Here is a 19,631-nt window from a genome sequence, read left to right on the forward strand (position 1 = left end):
AAGATAAAACACTGCTTCTGCCAGTGGAAATACCTTTGAAATTACTCTCCCTATGCACAAATCACTTGCAGTAAGTGATTAAAAAGTTGGGCTGAGGATACAGAGTTCTTGCTGTCAGCACCCATTCACAAATCCATCAGAACATTAAGTACCTCTGAAATAAAAAAGGATGCTCTCTATGGCAATTACTCTGGCATGACAAAATTAAGCTAAACAGAATTTAAATGAATGATTTATCTTTATTTAAGATTTAAAATATATGCTGGAAGGTTTACAATACTAACAATGAGTTGTAGAGTAGGGCATATCCTGTTGTGGCCAAAAGGTAAAAGATAATAAGCAAACTTCATTATCATTGATTGATAGGGAATATCTTTCTTGTCATCATTATTGATTAAATACTTTTATTTTCATACAGTTCCGAAATTATACAGTTATCATAAAAGCAAATTCATGCACATCTGATCATATAATAGTTTGTTTCTCTGTATCTATTTGCATATGTTCAGATAACACTGTAGAGCTCTCTCACAAGCAAAAGCTGATACGTATTTGCTAGAATTTATACTCAGCATAGCAAATATTGCTTACCTGTAACAGGTGTTCTTCAAAGGACAGCAGGATGAAAGTCCTCACATGTGAGGTGATGTCATCTTTTGGCATGCATGGTTGAGAATGAGCAGCATGACCCATGTCACTGCATTCTTCAGTACTTCTATAGCTATTTATTCATAAATGTGAAGAACCAACTACAAAGGGAACTTATATCCTGCTGTCCTTGGAGACCACAAGTTACAGGTAAGCAACTTTTGCTTTCCCTGAGGACAAACAAGAGGTAAAGTCCTCAAATGAGGGGAATCCCTAGCTACTGATTGCCCCAATCCAAAAAATAAGGAAAAATACAACTAGAGAACAGTTGCCAACAGGCAAATCTATTTTTCGTGGCAACTTGCCATTTTCTTTACTTTTGACCTTTTTTGAGGGCAGGAGGCAGCCTGAAGAGAAAGCTAATAGGTCCTAGGGGAGCTAGAGTTGGGTTCTAACCTTCAAACAGACTCCATAGGACAGACAAATCAAACCTACTATTGTGTTGAGAGTCACTATCCAAACAGAAATGAAATGTGAATGTGTGTATTGAATTCCATGTCACAGTTTTGCAAATCTCAGGTAGGCCCCCAATGCCACCATGGCTCTAATGAGCTTGACATATCCAACAAGATTCAGGCTTGCTTGGACAAAACAGAAGATGCAATCCACTATCCAACAAGAAAGGGTGTGCTTGGCAATGGCAGTTCCAGGTTTCTTGGGGTCAAAAGGAAAAAAAAGCTGAGTGAATTATCTAAGGACTTCAGTCCATTCCAGGTAGAAGGCTAAAGTTCTTTTGCAATCCAAACTGCACAACACTTGTTCACCCTTGTGGACATATTGCTTGCAGATGAATCTTGGAAAGTCAATTCACTGACAAAGTGGAAGTCTGATAGGAACTTAGGATGTAATCTGCTTTGAAGTGCCAAAAAGTGGAATATAAAAACCAGATAAATAAAATAAATAAATGTGTGCATAAAACCATCCTACTTGTTAATCAATTTTGTCTAAGGTGGATATGTCGCTAAGACCTAGAGCTCATAAACTGTGTGGTGAAATGACTGGCACCAAAAATATGACCTTCCAGATCAGCTCACAGGAGTCCAATGGCTCAAAGGGAGCTTTCATCAGTTGGGTCAATACCACACTAAAGTCCCATAATACAGTAAGAAGTTTGATAGGAGATTTCAAATGACGTAAGTCCTGCATAAACCAAATAACTAAAAGTTGCACAGAGCTGAATTTATTTTCTGTTTGGTAGTGATAAGTGATAATTGCTCTGAGATGAACTCTAACAGTGGTAGTCTCTAAAATATGAAGAAGGAATTCAAACAGTTTCTGTGTGGAACAGATAAAAGGGTCTATTGCCTTTCCCCTCACACCAAAAGGCAAACCTCTTCCATTTTAAACCATAAATTACCTTGTGGAATTCTTCCTAAAAACCAGAAGAATATGAGACACATCCTCAAATAGGTTACGGGAATACAGTGCATCCCTCTGAACATCCAAGCTGTGAGGACTAGGGACCTGGTATTATAATGATGCAACATTTCCCAAGTTTGAGTGATGAGAGATGAGGAATTCCCCAACCTGATCAGATTCCTGATTGATATCTCCCATAGGAGTAGAAACCAAATTTCTCTCAATAAAAAAGAAAATATAATGATGATCATGATTCTCCCATCTCAGAGGGGTTCTTGCCACCAGAAGAACTGAAGGATAAACATAGACTAGACCCTTCAGAAGACAGTTGTACCACACTTATGGAATATCTGATTTACTACTCCCATGTTCAGGGATCATTCGTGAGATTCCAGAACCTGAATCAATCTGTTCACCAGGTCATTTTCCTTGCTTGTCATATACATGGCAGGTATGAACCTGTTTCTCTATGTAGAATATTGCTACCTGTCTGTTTAAATGAGGATAATTTTGTTGGCCAACCAAGCTCCATATCACCCTTAATTCTAGGTAGTTTATCTGATGGAGGCCATGGGCACAAAGCTGTTCCTCGTGAGCTCCCCAGCACAGGCTGGATGTATCCATGACTAAGACAATTTGCACTGGAGGAACCTGGAAGGAGATTCTTTTAGCCAGACTTGACTGGATCAGCCACCATGACTGAGTTGCTGGATGATGCAGATGCTGTCTCAGGGATCCAGAATGGCCTGGATCCGCTGTGATCTTAGGGTTCATTGGGCTTGTTTCAAATTAAGGTATGCCTGGAAGTGACATGTATTGTTGATGCCATGAAGCCCAACAGCCTCAACATGCCCTATGCTGATGTCTGTTAACATTTATATTTCTTCTATTGCAGACATCAGTAGAATGATCCTTTCTTGTGGAAGAAAGTTTTTCACATGAGTTGTGTCCAGCAGAGTTCCTATAAACTCCAATTAAGATGATGGGCTAAAATGGGACTTGGGGTAATTTATGACAAACCCATGCAATTCTACATGGATGGTTTTGTTTATAAATTTTATGGCACCTTCTTGACCAGCCAGTCATTCAGGTAAGGGACACATGCTCCCCCTATCTGTGCAATTGCACAGCAAGACTTCTTATGAACACACGTGGCACTGACACCAGACTGAAGATCAGTACGCCATTTTGGAGATGGTGTTTCCATATTAAAATCTGAAATATTTCATATGACCTTGGAACATCTCTATGTGGATGCAAGTATCCTTTAGATCCAGGGAGCATAGCCAGTCTCCTTTTTCTAAGAAAGATATTAAGGTGCTCAGGGAAACCTTGAACTGTTCCTTTACTAGGAATTTGTTCAAAGTTCTTAGGTCTAGCATAGGGTGGAAAAGGCATGAGCTAAATTTAAATAAATAAATCCCCTTGTTTTCTTTGGGATCAGGAAGTGCTTAGAATAAAATCCCTGCTCCTTTTCCCCTGGTGGAACGGGATTGACCACATTGATCTTTATAGGATCAAGAGTATCTCTGTGGGAAATTTGGTGAGTTTTCCAATACATGTAATTTGTATCTATTCTTGATTATGCTGAGAACCCATGTGTCTAAAATTATTCCGGGCCAACAGTTTAAATAAAACCTCACGCTTCCCCTAACAGGAAGGTCCCCTGGCTTGGATATTGGGATCTTGGCTATGTTCTTCTAGATATAGTCAAAACCCTAGCTGTAGCTTTGGGGCCCTGTGCTGTCTGGGATGAAACAAGGCCAATACTATCGAAAAGTACAAAGAGGAGGTGGATAACATCTCCTCAGTGGACAGAAAAGTCTTCTCAGTGTTCCACTCGTACAGCTCCTAGATGAGGGAAGATGACAAGTCTAAAGTGGCAAAACTAAGGATCTGAAGCATAACACAATGGTCTTTTATTTCAGCCACCACTTCTTTAACCTTAATTCCAAAAAGATTCTTCCCACTGCAAGGCATATCAACAAGCCTGTTCTCGACATCCTGTCTGAGCTCACATCCATGCAAGTCTACAAGTGCCAATAACTACTGCAGAGACTCTCAATATCATCTTGAAAACATCAAAGGTTGACCAGACCATATGTTTTCCACACTCCATCAGCTTGTACACTAGTGACCGAAGGGCGCCACACTGCTCCAGAGTGAGATACTCTGATATCCCTTTGCATACTGCAGGATGTTTCACATGTACTGGCTCATGAAGAGTTGATAGAAAGCTGGGTTGGCATTTAGCATAACTCCCTGATAAACCTTTCTCCAAATAAGGTCAAGGATATAAGAATCCTTCCCTGAGGGTGCACTGAAGAGTGTGCTCTAGACCTCCTGAACATTTTAAGAGCAGATTCTCACTGATGAGGTAGTTGTTGCTTCTCAAATCCTAGAGCCTTCTGGCCATGATATATTGCATCCACCTTCTTATTCACCAGAGATATAGAGAGGGGATTCTTTCACATTCTCATCTGCATCTCCTTAAACATCTTATGGATGGGTGGTGCCACAGTTTCCTTGGAGGGAATCCATGAACTGGAGAATATCAAATATTTTTGCCCTGGACTCTTCCTCGTTCTGCAAATCAAATGGGATAGCACCTTTCATTCTCTTTATAAAGTCGATGAAGGAGGAATCCTTCTCCTTTCCTGTGGAGGTGCAGGCTCTGATGGGAATTCTGATGACCCCTCCTGATCAGAGAAGTTATCATATCTATAGGCATACTTCCAGGAAGACTCAGTCCACATCACTAACTTAACATTCTGGCTCAGATGAACTTCTGTGCCTCAGCGAAGCTTCCTCTCATGGTACACTAGAAACTAAAAAACTGGTGCAATGCTACCTGATGTTGATACCCCTTCAGGAATCTGCATTTAATCCACTCTGCCAAATGCTTTTAGATTTTCCAGCAGAAGATGGATCTCAGTCTGCAAGGTCACCAATGTTGTCTCATGCCAATACACCTATACCCACCATCTTGATGTCCAATGCTTCCTGGATCTGCCTATCCAACTTCTCCATAAAAACTGTCAGTTCCAAAGCATTGGTAGCAGAAAGAATTCACGTCTTTATGGGTCACTTGAGGAATATTGGTGGCTGACATTTGGACATTTGGAGTCTGTAGCAACTTCCAAGATTAATGTAAAGATAAGCAATTCTACGGGAACACTTCAGAGGATTTACAGAAGCTGCAAGAATTTCTATGCTCTCTGCATTGAGAGAGACTGATGTCGATGCTTCTTGGACTTCACTCGTCACATGTTATCTGTTCATCTTGATACTGGAACTGAAGTGGAACCCTTTGCTTTCTTTTGAAGGAAGGAGCTTAATGATGCCTTGTCTCCTAAGTCTCTATGGGTGCTCAATGCAGCTCCTTGGCTCCTCAGTGCCAATGGGCCAGATTTAACCTTCTCAAAATGGTTTTCTATTAGCTCCCGATGGGATCAGCATCCCTAGGGGTCCTCCCTCCCTTAGATGTCATTGTCCTCCCCAGGCAAGGCACACATCTATCATGAGAATCAGTGATAGATATGATGTGTTTGCATCAAGGGTACTTATTGAACTCATTGGCTTTCTTCAACTTCTGGGACACTGATTGAATAATCACTGAGATGAAATGAAATGGTTCAATTTTTACTCAAAAAATTCGGCCAGTACTATCCGGTGCACCAATATTGCTACATGCAGAAGTTGACAAAAAATAAAATAAACTTGACAATGATCACAAAACCTACCTAGTGAAACTAAGAGGAGTGTAGTCTGAGAACTGCGAAGCCCCACACTAAAAAACTGAAAAATTTTGACACTATGAAAAATCTTTCAGTCAGGAGAGATCGAAGGCCTCTGCAGAAAAACAAAACCTTAGACTGCCCACACAATGTGGGTCATGCTACTCATGCTTAACTAAGCATGCCAAAAGCTTATAGATGTTTTTGAGTAAATCTTTCACACCGGACTCTCTCAGATGATGCCATCCCACATGTGAGGACTTCACATCCTGCCTGTCCTAGGAGAACAGAATATAATTTTGCAAATCTATGCAGATAAGTACACAGGACAATATTATAAAATGTAAGATAGTTCTTTTCATTTGATTTGAATAGTGATTTTTTTCATTGATTTTATTTATGAAAGGACAGATATCATGCCACAGGACTTAAGCTAGGAATTTCAATCTACGCATAAGACTGTAAGAGGTGGTGCAATTTCTGAAATGCCAGACGATTATACTTACAGCGAATGCCATAGATCATAAGTGGGTCGAGCTGCTTTTTCCCATGCCTCCCTTGGCCCGAGAGGTTGGAGATTGCCTGGATTTCTCGATGGAAGAGGTAATCAAGCAGCGTCAATGCCATCTTCTCAGCTGTCCGACAGTTTGTGCTGATGTGCAGCATATCAGCTGCAGTGATTGGGCAACGCACTCGCATCTCAGGATTATTCTCATCACCCAACCATGTCCCATTAGGATAGTCCTCTAAAACATAAAGGAAAGCAAGTAGTTTAGAGTATGAGACCAGATGACGCCAGCACATAGAAGCACAACTTTGAACAATGGTTTAAGTAACTCCAACTGCAGATAACCAGAATAAATCTATGGCTTTTTCATTTCTTTAAGACATAGTATACCTAATCCACTAAGAGTTTTTCCCATAGACACAAAATGGGAGAAAAGCCTTAATGAATCTGGGTCGGTGTTTGTAGTGAATCATTCATTCCACTTACGTTTTACATTAGAGAATACACATGGGAATAGGGTTAATGAGCAGTGTTTTGAAAATTATCATTTTTTCAGCTGATCCATCCTGAGAATAAGAGCAGGTAGACTCACAATAACATAAAACATAAAATTTGTGAGGTTTGGGGTTTTTTTACATTAACGTGCTGTGAATTGTATCCTATAGCTGAACATATTTAGGGCACGAACACATAGAGGCCCATATTCAGACACAGTCCAGATAGCAAAGTTAGCTAGATAAACGTATCCAGCTAACACTGGATGTATGTTCAATAGTGTAGGCGCACTACTCAATATAACCAGCTATCTTAAAGTTAGCCGGCTAACTATAGCTGGCTAACTTTAGGACAGCTCTTTTGCCCAAAGAAACTTAGCCAGCTAAGTCATCCGTCTAACTCTGAATATTGGAGTTAGCTGGTTAACTTAGCTGGCTAACTCAACTCCGCCCAGTTATACCCCCCACAATGCCCCTAACTTATCCGGCTAAATTCTAGTCACCTAACTAATTAGCCAGCTAGAATTTAGCAGGATTTGTGTCCAAATATTCAATTAGCCGGCTAACTACTTAGTTAGCCGGATAATTCCATTTGTCAAGAGTGTGCCTGTCATTCTCATTGACCTTGCTTTTCTTATTTTTCTGCTGAAACAGTAATTTATCCCACTGGCCTATTTGAGCCACAAGTTTCATACTCCATTTTCTAACTGGTTATTTTCCCTTTCTTGATCAAGGGCCCTGACTAGTAATTATCTTAGGTCTGCATTAAACAAAATATGTAAAACATAGAACAAAAGCAACTTGTATAAAACTCTCAATGGATGTTTTTACGTTTCTGCTTGTTTACAACAGTTCTTTGATTCAATCCAAACATAAATCAGGTTGAATGTGTCACGCTATTGCATTTCTCTGTATTAGAGGGCTGCCTTTGAAATGAAACCCTTCCTGCCAGACTGACAGACATCTGGAAATGGTACCAAACTGCCCCAAGTGATGAACGATCAACGGGTTAAAACAGCTCTGAAGTTTTCATGAAGAAAGCAAGCTCTACAGAAAGACTTTCCCACCATGCTATGATTAAATAGGGCACACCAATTTAAGAAAAACATAAATATCTTCTTTTCTTTGTAAGATGGGTAAAAAGAAACCAGCCTACAGAACCTTTTGCTAAAGAAACTGTGCTGACTGTATGACATGGGGAGGTACATAAAACACTTATAGGTGAATCTTAAAAGCCCTAGAGGCTCCAAAGCCAGCATATATGTGTGTTTCTAGGGCCAGCGTGTGCCACGTGGATTTCAAGAAACACCCAATTAGGCGTGTATCTCCCGGTATGCACAGAAATCAGAAACTTAAAAAAGGCGTGGGGTATGGGCATGGTTGGGCGGAGCATGGAAGGGACATGGGAATTCAAGGTCTGTAAAATGAAATGTACCCATAAGTATTTACACATACAAGCATATGCTGTGGTCCCCTACTGCGTAAATTTACTTCTGCTATGGATAGCATCTATGTTTTAAAATAAAAAAAATCAGGGCCAGTCCGCGGGATTTGAAGGGTCGGGGCTAACAGGGTAACATAGAGGAAGGTTAATTAGGGGGATTAGGAAGTCGGGAGTTTTTACCTGGGCGAACTGGGAATGGACTTTGGAAACTGGTGATTGCGTCAGCATGCATATCGAATAAAATTCCCTCACTTATGCGGTAGAGATGGCTTTTGCAAGTGCACGTCCATACAAAATGGTGTGCACATTTATGTGCATGCATATATGCACATATGCTACAGAACTGACATGTCCATTCGTGCGAGCTGCCATACGCACATACATATACACCCGCATGGCTGTTTAAAAGTTGCCTTCACTGGAAGCAATTCTGAATTTCTGGTGTTTTTTGTGATGTGTAACAGCACTTTTGGCCTAAATATAACGCAGTCCATTTTCAAGGAGAAAAGCACGGCTGGCACCTGCCCTTTCCAAGGGCATTTGAGTAGGAGGTGAAATAGCATATGGACACTTGAACATTTGTGTATGCATGCAGTTTTACTCCTTCTAGAGTGCTTTTCTTTATCCGGGCTAACATGTGCATGCTGTGAAAGCTGGCTTGGGCTTTTACCTGGTAAAAGAATTTTAAACATTGCCCTCCTCATGTTGAATTCCAATCACTTCTAGTGATAGAGAGCACCACTGTCAAAAGAAAATAAAGCTTGCCATGGTGGATCAGACCAAGGATCCATCAAGGCCAGTATCCTGTTTCCAACAGAGGCCAAGCTAGGTCATAAGTCAGTCCAAGAAGCTTATCCCAAGAATAAGTAGTGGATTTCTGCAACTCTATCTTAATTGTTAATGGACATTTCCTCCAGGAACTTGCTAAACCTTTTTTAAATGCAGCTACACTAATAGCTTTCATCACATCCTCTGGCAACGAATTCCAGAGCTTAATAATGCATTGAGTAAAAAAAATTTTCTCTTATTAGTTTTAAATGTATTACCCAGTAACTTAATTTTGTCTCCCCTGGTCTTTGTACTTTTCGAAAGAGTAAACAACTGAATAACGTTTACACGTTCCATTCCACTCCTTATTTTATAGACCTCTATCATATCTCCCCTCAGCCATCTCTTCTCCAAGCTGAAAAGTCCACCTCTTTAGCCTTTCTTCATAAGGGAATTGTTTCATCCCCTTTATCATCTTAGCTACCCTTCTCTGTGACCAGAATTGAACACAATACTCATGATGAGGTCCACAGAGGCATTATGATATTCTCTGTTTTATTCTCCATTCCTTTCCTAATAATCCCTAGCATTCTATTTGCTTTCTTGGCTGCTGCTGCACACTGAGCAGAAGATTTCAACATATTTTCAACGATAGCACCTATTCTTTTCCGGAATGGTGACTCCTAATGTGGAACCTTGAATTTTGTAGCTATAATTTGGGCTACTCTTCCCTAAGTGTATCACTTTGAACTTCTCTACAAATTTCATTTTCTGTTTGCATGCCCAGTCTCCCAGTTTTGCAATGTCCTCTTGCAATTTCTCACAATCTTCTTGAGATTTGACAACTTTGAATAATATTGTGTCATTGGCAAATTTGATCATCTCACTTGTTGTTCCTATTTCCAGGTAATTTATAAATATATTAAAAAGCATCGGTCCCAAAACAGATCCCTGGGGCACTCCACTATTCACCTTTTTCCATTGGGAAAATGTACCATTTAGCCCTACTCTCTGTTTCCTAACTTTTAACCAGTTGGCAATCCACAATAGGACACTGCCACCTATCGCATGACTTTATAATTTCCTAAGAAGTCTCGCATGAGGGACTTTGTCAAATGCTTTCTGGAAATCCAGAAACACTATATCAACTGGCTCACTTTTATCCACGTTTATTTACATCCTCAAAAAACAATGTAGCAAATTTATGAGGCAAGATCTCCCTTGGCTAAATCCATGTTGGCTTTGTCCCATTAAACTATGCTTATCTTATGTTCAACAATTTTGTTCTTTATGATTGTGCCAGGCAAAATGGTAGAAACTGACATCAGACTCACTGGTCTGTAGTTTCCTGGATCACCCCTTGATCCCTTTTTAAAAATTGGTGTTACATTGGCAACCCTCCAATCTTCAGGTACCACAGATGATGTTATTGATAATTTACAAATTTCCACTATCAGATCCGCAATTTCATTTCTCAATTCTTTCAGCACTCTGGGATGTATACCATCTGATCCAAGTGACTTGCTACTCTTTAGTTTGTCAATTTTCCCTAGTACATTTTCCAGGTTCACTGAGTTTTGTTTCAGTTCCTCTGAATCATCACATTTGAATATCATTTCTGGCATGAGTATATCTTTTACATCTTCCTCAGTGAATACCAAAGCAAAGAATTAATTTAGTCTCTCTGCTATGGCTTTGTCATTCCTAAGTGACATCTAATGGTCCAACACACTCCTTTGCAGGCTTTTTACCTCAAAAGTACCTGAAAAAGTTTTTATTATGAGTTTTTGCTTCCATGCAACCTTATTTTCAAATTCTTTCTGTATCTTCCTTATCAATACATTGCATCTAACTTTCCAGTGTTTATGCTGTTTCCTGTTTTCTTCATTCGGATTCCTTTTCATTTTTTGAAAGATGTTCTTTTAGATATTATAGCCTCTCTCACCTTACCTTTCAACCATGCAAGTAGTCATTTAACCTTCTTTCCATCTTTTCTAATGTTGAGAACGGTTGTTTAGTGTGCCCATGGGCCTCAGCCCGACCCAGACCTTCCGGACCAAGCCAAGGGTTGACGGTGGCCCCGCATGGCTGACGGTCTACCCTCTGCCAGGCCGGCAAGCTTCTGTGGCCAACATCCAAGGATGATGGAAGGTGAATGGTCCTCCGACCATTCCGGGCCCTTTCGGACCTGCTGTGAGCAGCATGGAGCAGCAGGCCTGGCCTGAGGTTGAGGGCAGACGGGCCTTGATATGAAGACATGACTATGGAGTGATGCGACGGCACCCAGACGAAGACACGTGGCTGATGCAACGGCATCCAGGGACGAAGACACATGGCTGATGCAACGGCATCCAGGGACGAAGACACATGGCTGATGCAACGGCATCCAGGAGCGAGACTCTTGACATCCACAAAGGCAACACGAGGCATGGACATTGGCACTGTCTCTCAGGGCGCCCTACTCAGGCCACCCGCGGGACTGAGTCGCGGACCACCCTGTCCGTTATGCGCCCTACACAGCCCCAAAGGCTGGTCACGGACCACGACGGGAGTGGGACAGCACAGGAACACACATCTGGGACATGACGGCTCAGGAGCACAGGACAACCGTCCACCAGCAGGCTAGTCCACTCAGGAGTACTGCATCTGAGGGACCCCCGGCCTACCGGACCAGAAGGCTCGAGAGCGAAGACGAGGCATGGCGTAGGAAAGGACATCACGGAAGGCAGGAACACCAGGACGAAGGAGATCACGAAGACACCTGGACATGGACCTCAGGCACGAAGACTTGGACATGGAACAGCTGGACGAAACAAGGAGCTCCGAGAAGACCGGAAGACCTTACATGGACTCTGGCAGGCCGGAGCCTCCAGAGCAAAGACTCATGACTATGCAAGGCCAGGAACAACAGACGGAGCAGCCCTATATAGGGCTGGTACAGGAAACAGTCATCAAGGTGGGGCCCAGACACTTCCTGTGTCTGGCCCTTTAAATAAAGCAGGAAGACGTGGCTGTGCGCCTAGGGAGAGTGCAGGAACTGTGCAGGACCGCGGACAACGGCCTGCACCGACGTAGTCGCGTAGGACATAGGGCAGGGCCTGAGGAGCAGGCCCTGATGTCGGCAGCGGCTCCAGCTGCTGCGGGGAGCCCCGGGGGCGGCTCCAGCCGCCGGATGGCACCGGGACTTGTGGCCTAGCGCCGCAAAGAGGCAGATGACGTCGGGGGCACTCCCAGCCCCGAAGAGGGTGGAAAAGGCCGTGGCTCCGGCCGCAGTGAAGACTGGAAGCACCGGCGGCCTCCGGGCCGCGTGGGCAGGCCGACGCCGGCGTCCTGCTGTGTCGGCGAAGAAGGCAACATGGTGGTGAGTCAGAGCCTGCTTGCGGGGGGACCCGCGGGCAGCGCGATTCATAACATCTAATGTGTTCTAGGATTCCAAGCAGTATTTTTAAACAACATCCATGCCTGAGCTAAACTCTTAACCTTTGCAGTTGTTCCTTTCAGTTTTTTTCCTAACCATTTTCCTCATTTTATCATAGTTACCTTTCTGAAAGTTAAATGCTATCATAGCAGATTTCTTTTTTTGTGCTCCCTCCAGTTATTAAGCCAAATTTGATCATGTTGTGATCACTATTGCCAAGTGGCTCCAACCTATCACACCAAATCCTATGCTCCACTAAGGACCAGGTCTAAAATACTTTCTCCTCCTGTTGGTTTTTGTACCAGCTGCTCCATGAAGCAGTCATTTATTTCATCAAGGAACTTTACTTCTCTAGCATATCCTGATGTGACATTCACCCAGTCTATACTGGGGAAATTGAAATCACCCATTATTACTGTGCTGCTGATTTTGTTAGCTTCCCTAATTTCTTTTAGCATTTCATTGTCTCTTAGTTCATTCTGGCCAGGTGGGCAGTAATAAACCCCCATTACTATTTTATTCCCATTTTCACCTGGAATTTCTATCTATAAAGATTCAACATTGCATTTTTATTTCCTGCAGAACTTTTATCCTGTGTGACTCAATGCTCTCTTTAACATATAGTGCCACCCATCCACCATTTTGATCCATCCTATCTTTTCAATATAATTTGTACCCTGGTATCACAGTGACCCATTGGTTATCCTCCTTCCACCAGGTCTCAGAGATGCCAATTATATCTCCCTCTTCATCCCATGTTATAAACTCTAACTCTCCCATCTTATTTTTTAGACTTCTAGCATTTATATACAGACATTTCAAAGTATGTTTCTTGTTTGTATTAACAGCCTGCTCATCACTTGACAGGGGTAATTTGGAATATTTCTGCACTTTACTTAAAGGCACCTGGCCCTCTTTGGCATTTATTGCAACCACTCTACTGGGATGCCCTATTTTCTCATTCTCTTAGTAGCCTTCAAAGATGCATCATTCCCAACCATATGCTTCTGAGTGGCTATCGGCTTTCCCCTTCATCTAGTTTAAAAGCTGCGCTATCTCCTTTTTATGGTGCCAGCAGCCTGGTTCCACTCTGGTTTAGGAGGAGCCCATCTTTTCGGAAAAGGCCCCCCCCCCTCCTTCCCCAAAATGAAGTCCAGTTCCTAATAAACCTAAAACCCTCTTCCTTGCCCCATCATCTCATCCATGCATTTAGACTTTTGAACTCTGCCTGCCTCTGGGCTCCTGCATGTAGAATGGGGAGCATTTCTGAGAATGCTACCCTGGAAGTTCTGGATTTCAGCTTTCTACCTAAAACCCTAAATTTGGCTTCCAGAACCTCTCTCCTGCACTTTCCTATGTCATTGGTACCCACATGTACCAAGACGGCCAGCTTCTCCCCAACACTGTCTAAAATCCTAGCTATGTGATGTGTGAGGGCCGCCACCTTCGCACCAGGCAAGCAAGTTACCAAGTGATCCTCACGTCCACCAGCCACCCAGCTATCAATCTTCCTAATAATTGAATCACCTGCTATAATGGCTGTCTTAACCCTTCCTTCCTGGGCATGAGGCCCTGGAGACCTATCCTTGGTGCGAGAAGATACATCATCTTGATGGCAGGTCCTAGCTACAGGATTGTTTCCTGCCTCATCAAGCTGATTCCCTCCTTCTAGGTGATGTTTCTCCTTTAAAGCAGTGCAGGGGCTCCCAGATTGGAGGTGGGACTTCTGTATTATGTTCCTGAAGGTCTCCTCTATATACATCTCTGTTTCCCTTAGCTCCTCCAGATCTGCCACTCTAGCCTCCAGAGATCAGATTCATTCTCTGAAAGTTTGGAGCTCTTTGCACTTAGCGCACACATACAACCTCTCACCAGCTGGGAGATAAACATGCATGTGGCACTCAGTGCAAAAGACTGGAAAGCCTCCCTCTCACTGCTGGACTACTTCCTGCATCATAATTTTGTTGATTTGTTACCGATTTAAACTTTCTAAGGGAGCAGGGAATTAAAGCTAACCTAAAGTACTTTTAGTCTATGGATTTATTTTATGTGCCTGGGAATGACCCTCAACACACTACAATTAATCTACCTATATCTTCCTAGTTACCCAACTTATTGAGTCTTGTTTTCAATTAGATTCCTTCTTTATGTATAAAATCTGCAATAAAATCATCCAACCAAACACAATTACCATGTAAAATCACAACGTATAAAACCAAATAAAAACAGATACGGGCTAGTAAACAGATAAGGTATAGCAAGATAAATGGATAGAGTATAGTATGGAAGTCTGAGGTGCATGCACCTAAAGGCACGGGTTTCCAGTCCTCTTCTGCTGCAAGAGGTGTGGGTCCTCTGGAAGCTTGGACTGTAGAGTCTCGCTGTGATCTCTGGAGTCCTCTTCCGGGGGCTGTTGGGTAGAATATGCAGATGAGCCTTCCGGTCCTGTCTATAGGCTAATAGTGAACTTTCTGATTCTGTGTAGTCGCAATGGTAGCCCACTTGCTGTTGGATTAATGGTTCACGTGTTTCTCCAGAAAATAAAAGCACATTATATGTAGAGAAATAATTTTAGAAAACAAATTAAATTAATCAAAAAAGCACTGACTGTGTAGTACTACTCTTTGCAATACCAGCTGTCAGACTCAGATGTAAAAACTTCTCCCTCACAGGCATTATTTAACAGCTCCTCAACACCGAGCTACTTAATCACTCATGCTTCATAACTCTCTCAAAAGAAATCAGTGACTCACTCTTCACATCTTTCCAAACCCAGTCCTGTCTCATCATTCCCAGCAAAGTAACTCACTGCTCCAACAATTACCGAAGGTCATATGAGGAAAGGAGATAATCAAGTAAATGGCTTCTGTGGCACAAAGAGAGAGAGAGAACGCATAGAGATCCACAGAAGTGGGCTCCTGTGGTGTACAGTGGAAATAGAAGAGATCATGAGAGCAGATGACTACTGCAGCACACAGCAGGCAAAAAGGAGAAAACAATGGTGGCAGACTCTGCCAGCACATAGCAGGAAGGGAGGGTACACTGCCGTGGATGGTGCTGACCTGTGTGTAGCACATGGAGAGGAGAGAAATGTGGTGATCAAATCCTCAAGGTGCACTGCAGGAGCACTGGAGAGAACCACAGTGCATAGTTGCTACAAATGTGCCTGCTGTCTAAGAGCAGACACAAAACTTACTATCATAAGGCTTTTTCTCCAAAAGAATATTTCACAACACCCTTGAAACCACAGTATTTAATCATTCATTCTCCACAACTAAAAACAAATCACTGAATACCAAAGCTAGGAACTCTCTGGATTTCACCTGGAGATTCCAAGATCTTATTGCAATTACTTTGGCTCCAGAGACACAGCTGAAATATCCAAGTGCTGGCTAATGCCCTAAGGCAAGTTTGCACTCTCCTAAATAGCCTCATTCAAACGCAAACCCTGGAAAATGAGTTCAGTCCAAAAACAAGGAATGGTGGCTCCAATAATACCAATTTTATTCAACACAAGCTTAGGAAGTGTTCAGACATTTAAACTGCCCCAGGCTTCCACAGTAAGAGTTCAGACAGTAGCAGTACAATATATTCTTCAACATAGGGAATTCATCTCTGGAAAAATCCAGTACAGTTCTTTTGTAACAGTAGATTGTTCACTTAGTCGATTTAGAACTTGAGATATTAGATAACATTTCCAATAGATCTGCTCATCCTTGCTTCAGACCCACAATCTTCCCTGGGGTTCTTTCAAAACTAAGGCCTCAGATAAGAGTAGCTGGTTTACTTCCTCCATTGGAAAAATGAGAATCCACTGGCTTATGCACTAGGGAGCAAGGATATAGCGAACAGTAAAATCCCAAACAAGAAAAAGCGAAAAGCAAACACTCATTGCAAGTCTCACTTTTTACAGCCACTAGATGTCACCCGTGGCATCGCGGCTTGAAGGAACCTCCCACCCCTACCCCCAAATTCCAACTCCACTACTGAACAAATAATTCAATATAGGTATAGGTCAAGGTCACTGATACATATGAACCTAAGAATCACACTTTCAGGACCAGGGTAACATACACCACATACCACTCTAGTTGCCCAATACTATTCTATTTCAGCATATTCAGTCTATTTGGGGCTTCTCCTGCTTATCATTTCTTTGGTTTGTCTCCTTTTATAATGCAGAAAATAGAGGAAACGCATACAAGAGAATTCAATTGGTTCATTCTCCTCATATCTTCAACCTTTCTGCTGTGAATGCTACTTTCAGGGTATATCCTTGTGCCATGTACACTTCTCTACTATAAACAAAAGCTGCAAATTCCAGACTGGAAATAGTGCTTAGATGCAACAGTTTTCAATCCAACCTCTGCTGCCTTTTGAGTCAACACAGACTTTTGCACTTCAGCAGGACACATGTGGCAAGCAAAATTTAAGCAAACAGCACCATAACTAATATTTCATTATTATTAATAGCTATCCTGTTTATACTGCACGGTGTCCAGAGACTAATATTATATATTAAGACAATTTGCAGCAGTACTTTACAACACATTGCAGATGTGGCACATTATTAACTCCTATAATAGCTATTCTATATAAAATTAATTATGCTGAATTTCTTTTGGAATTACAAAAGATGCCCTATGTAAACACAGAAAAATTCCTTTGTAACTTGAAACGTAAAGTCACATTAATGTACAGTGTTGCCAGGGATCTTTGTTTTCAGCTTGTATTTTATTTTCCTTGGGAATTTATCAATATTTATCATAGCAAACAAAACTGAGAGAAAATCAGTGGGAAAAAAATGACTTTTTCATCCCGATTGTCTCCCATTTTTGTTCATTAAAATAAACGTCGATAAACACCCAGGAAAAATAAAATAAAAACTGAAATCTTCGGTGCCTAAGTGTTTCTCATGACAGACAACAGCCAGTAGCTCCACTATAATTAGAGCAATCCTCTGAAAATACTATTGAATTGAATCAATTTGAGTTCTTGGTGCTGTTCCTTCATTTTAACCTCATAATTGATCTTCCTTCTTTTCTACCCCAACCCCTTCCATATACATGAAAAAAAATTAAATTACTTCACTGTTATACCACAGAGGCATGTACCCAATATCAGACACACTTCCACATTATTTATATACATGGGTTTTAATGATCATAACAATGTATAAGATCTGTATTTAGGCATATGCACTGTACATAAAGATTTTATTGGGAGTATACAACCACTACTTAAACTTATCCAAGATCAGATAAGATCGGGCATAGGGCAGTGTGGCTGTAAGCTACTTACGTTTTCCTAGGTAGAATTCCCATATACTCCTACATACAAGGGTAGGAAGGAATAAGGGCATATATGTGTACTTTATCTATTCAAGCGTGTCCACTAAAGAGTTATTTTTATATACGAAAAGGGAGCTGATTCTTTTATTCCTTAGTGTAATTGGTTCACTCTGTTGGAATGGTTTCCCTTAACTAGCCTGCAATATGAGCAAAGCCAACAGGACAAGAGATGATGATTGTTCCCCGTCAACATGCAGTCAATCATCTCTTAAAATCACAAAAACAAGAACCTAGGCACATCGGTATTTCAGGAATACACTTTCAGAATGTGCTTAATCTACTAATAAAGCTGGGTGCAAACCGACCCCTCGAATGAGTTGCAAACTCCCAGTAGCTGCACTACCAAGCTTCAAAGCTGAATTAATATCATGAAAACAAACGAGTTCCTACTCTACAAAAATAAACCATGCCTCCAGAGCAATTAAATAATATTTTGGCAGATTTCTTAACAGAATTCTGCATTTATTGTTTTAAGTAAATTTCAACCAGTGAGCCAGAGATCTTTGACACTATAAAAGCTCAAAGAGCCAGTGAGAAATCAACCATAGAGTTTATTAACTGGAAAACCTTAGATAATAAGAAAAACAATTTTATATTTAAGCAGAAAATTCCAATAAGCAATAAAATGTTAACACCACTCAGATGTCTACTGTATGGAAACGTTATTCTTGTATACAGGATTGACAGTAAGCAAACAATACACATCTGCAAACAATCCTTTCAAGCACATAAGAATTAGCATTTTAGAAAAAGGAAATACTGCAGTGGTACTCATTCCCAGCCCTCGAGGGTGGCCAACAGGTCGTGTTTTCAGAACATCCCTAATGACTATGCATGAGATAGATCTACATACAAGGGAGCAAGGTGTATGACAATCTATCTCATGCATATTCATTAGATATCCTGAAAACCTGTTCTGTGGTAACCCTTGAGGGCTAGGGGTGAATACTAATGAAATATTGTAATGTTTTGGTTTATATAAGATCACATTTTCCTTTAATTTCTAAATTGTAAATAAAAGTAGCTGTCCACTACAATGTTGACCAAAGATGAGAACATCAGACTCCTTCTCTTCCCACCTGCCAGTCATTTTACAGGCTGATCTAGTCCTGATTTTGAAAACCCAATTACAATCTATTCCAAGACTTTTCATACAATAGGCAGGCCTACAGGCTCCAGAATATAGAGCAGTGGTTTTTATGAAAATCAAGATTGCCCCACTCTGACCTAGTGGCAAAACTAGTGTTCAGGAAAACTGAACAAAGTCTGACATCATCATCACAGAGCAAGCAGGAAGAAGAAGTTTATCAACGCCTTCAGCTGAAGGAAGTCAGACTCTCAATCATGATATTCACCACCACTAATTTCAGTGATGTCACCATCAGAACTACCCAAATTATCTCACTGTAAGTATTTAAAGTCTCACCTATTGCCCTCAGCAGGATGATGCATATTAATCCCTTCACAAGTCTTGAGGAAAGATGACTTTGTACTATTTAAACCCAGTGTAACTGTGCTGTTTCTTCATTAGCCTGATGAAAAGAGAAGAACTCTCGAAAGCTCATCACAGATGTATTAAGTCAGTCCAATAAAAAGGCATTACCTACAACTTATTAGTTGACCCTTAATTCCATATTCACAGATCTTAAATTTGGACTTACTGGAAATTAGAGCTACGTGGTTGCACACATAAATCAAATACAGGAACAATTGTAACAGGAACAAAGATACATGATCACATTACGCCAACTCTTACAGCACTACACTGGCTCCCAATAAAATATCGAATTGACTACAAAGTACTAACAATCCTTCATAAACTTATCATAGGACAACAATCCAACTGGCTAAGCAAAACCATCGAGCTCCATACGCCAAAACGAGACACGCTCAAAGAATAAAGG

General features: G+C 41.3%; 1 protein-coding gene across 4 annotated transcripts in view; it reads right to left on the minus strand.

Annotated features, from left to right (window-relative positions):
* BANP (BTG3 associated nuclear protein) overlaps positions 1 to 19,631 on the minus strand; it is a 755,155-nt gene that overhangs the window by 461,959 nt on the left and 273,565 nt on the right. For 3 of the 4 annotated variants that reach the window (XR_003857728.1, XM_029608651.1, XM_029608650.1), the window contains exon 7: positions 6,251 to 6,490. The exons of the other annotated variant lie outside the window; for it this stretch is intronic. Coding sequence is in view for 2 of the 3 variants with exons in the window: in XM_029608651.1 (XP_029464511.1) it covers positions 6,251 to 6,490 (240 nt within the window). In the remaining variant the exon portion in view is untranslated. The remainder of the gene's footprint in view (positions 1 to 6,250; positions 6,491 to 19,631) is intronic. 4 annotated transcript variants of the gene reach the window in all.

The sequence above is a fragment of the Rhinatrema bivittatum genome, chromosome 7, assembly GCF_901001135.1.
Source record: "Rhinatrema bivittatum chromosome 7, aRhiBiv1.1, whole genome shotgun sequence".
Lineage (NCBI taxonomy): Eukaryota > Metazoa > Chordata > Amphibia > Gymnophiona > Rhinatrematidae > Rhinatrema > Rhinatrema bivittatum.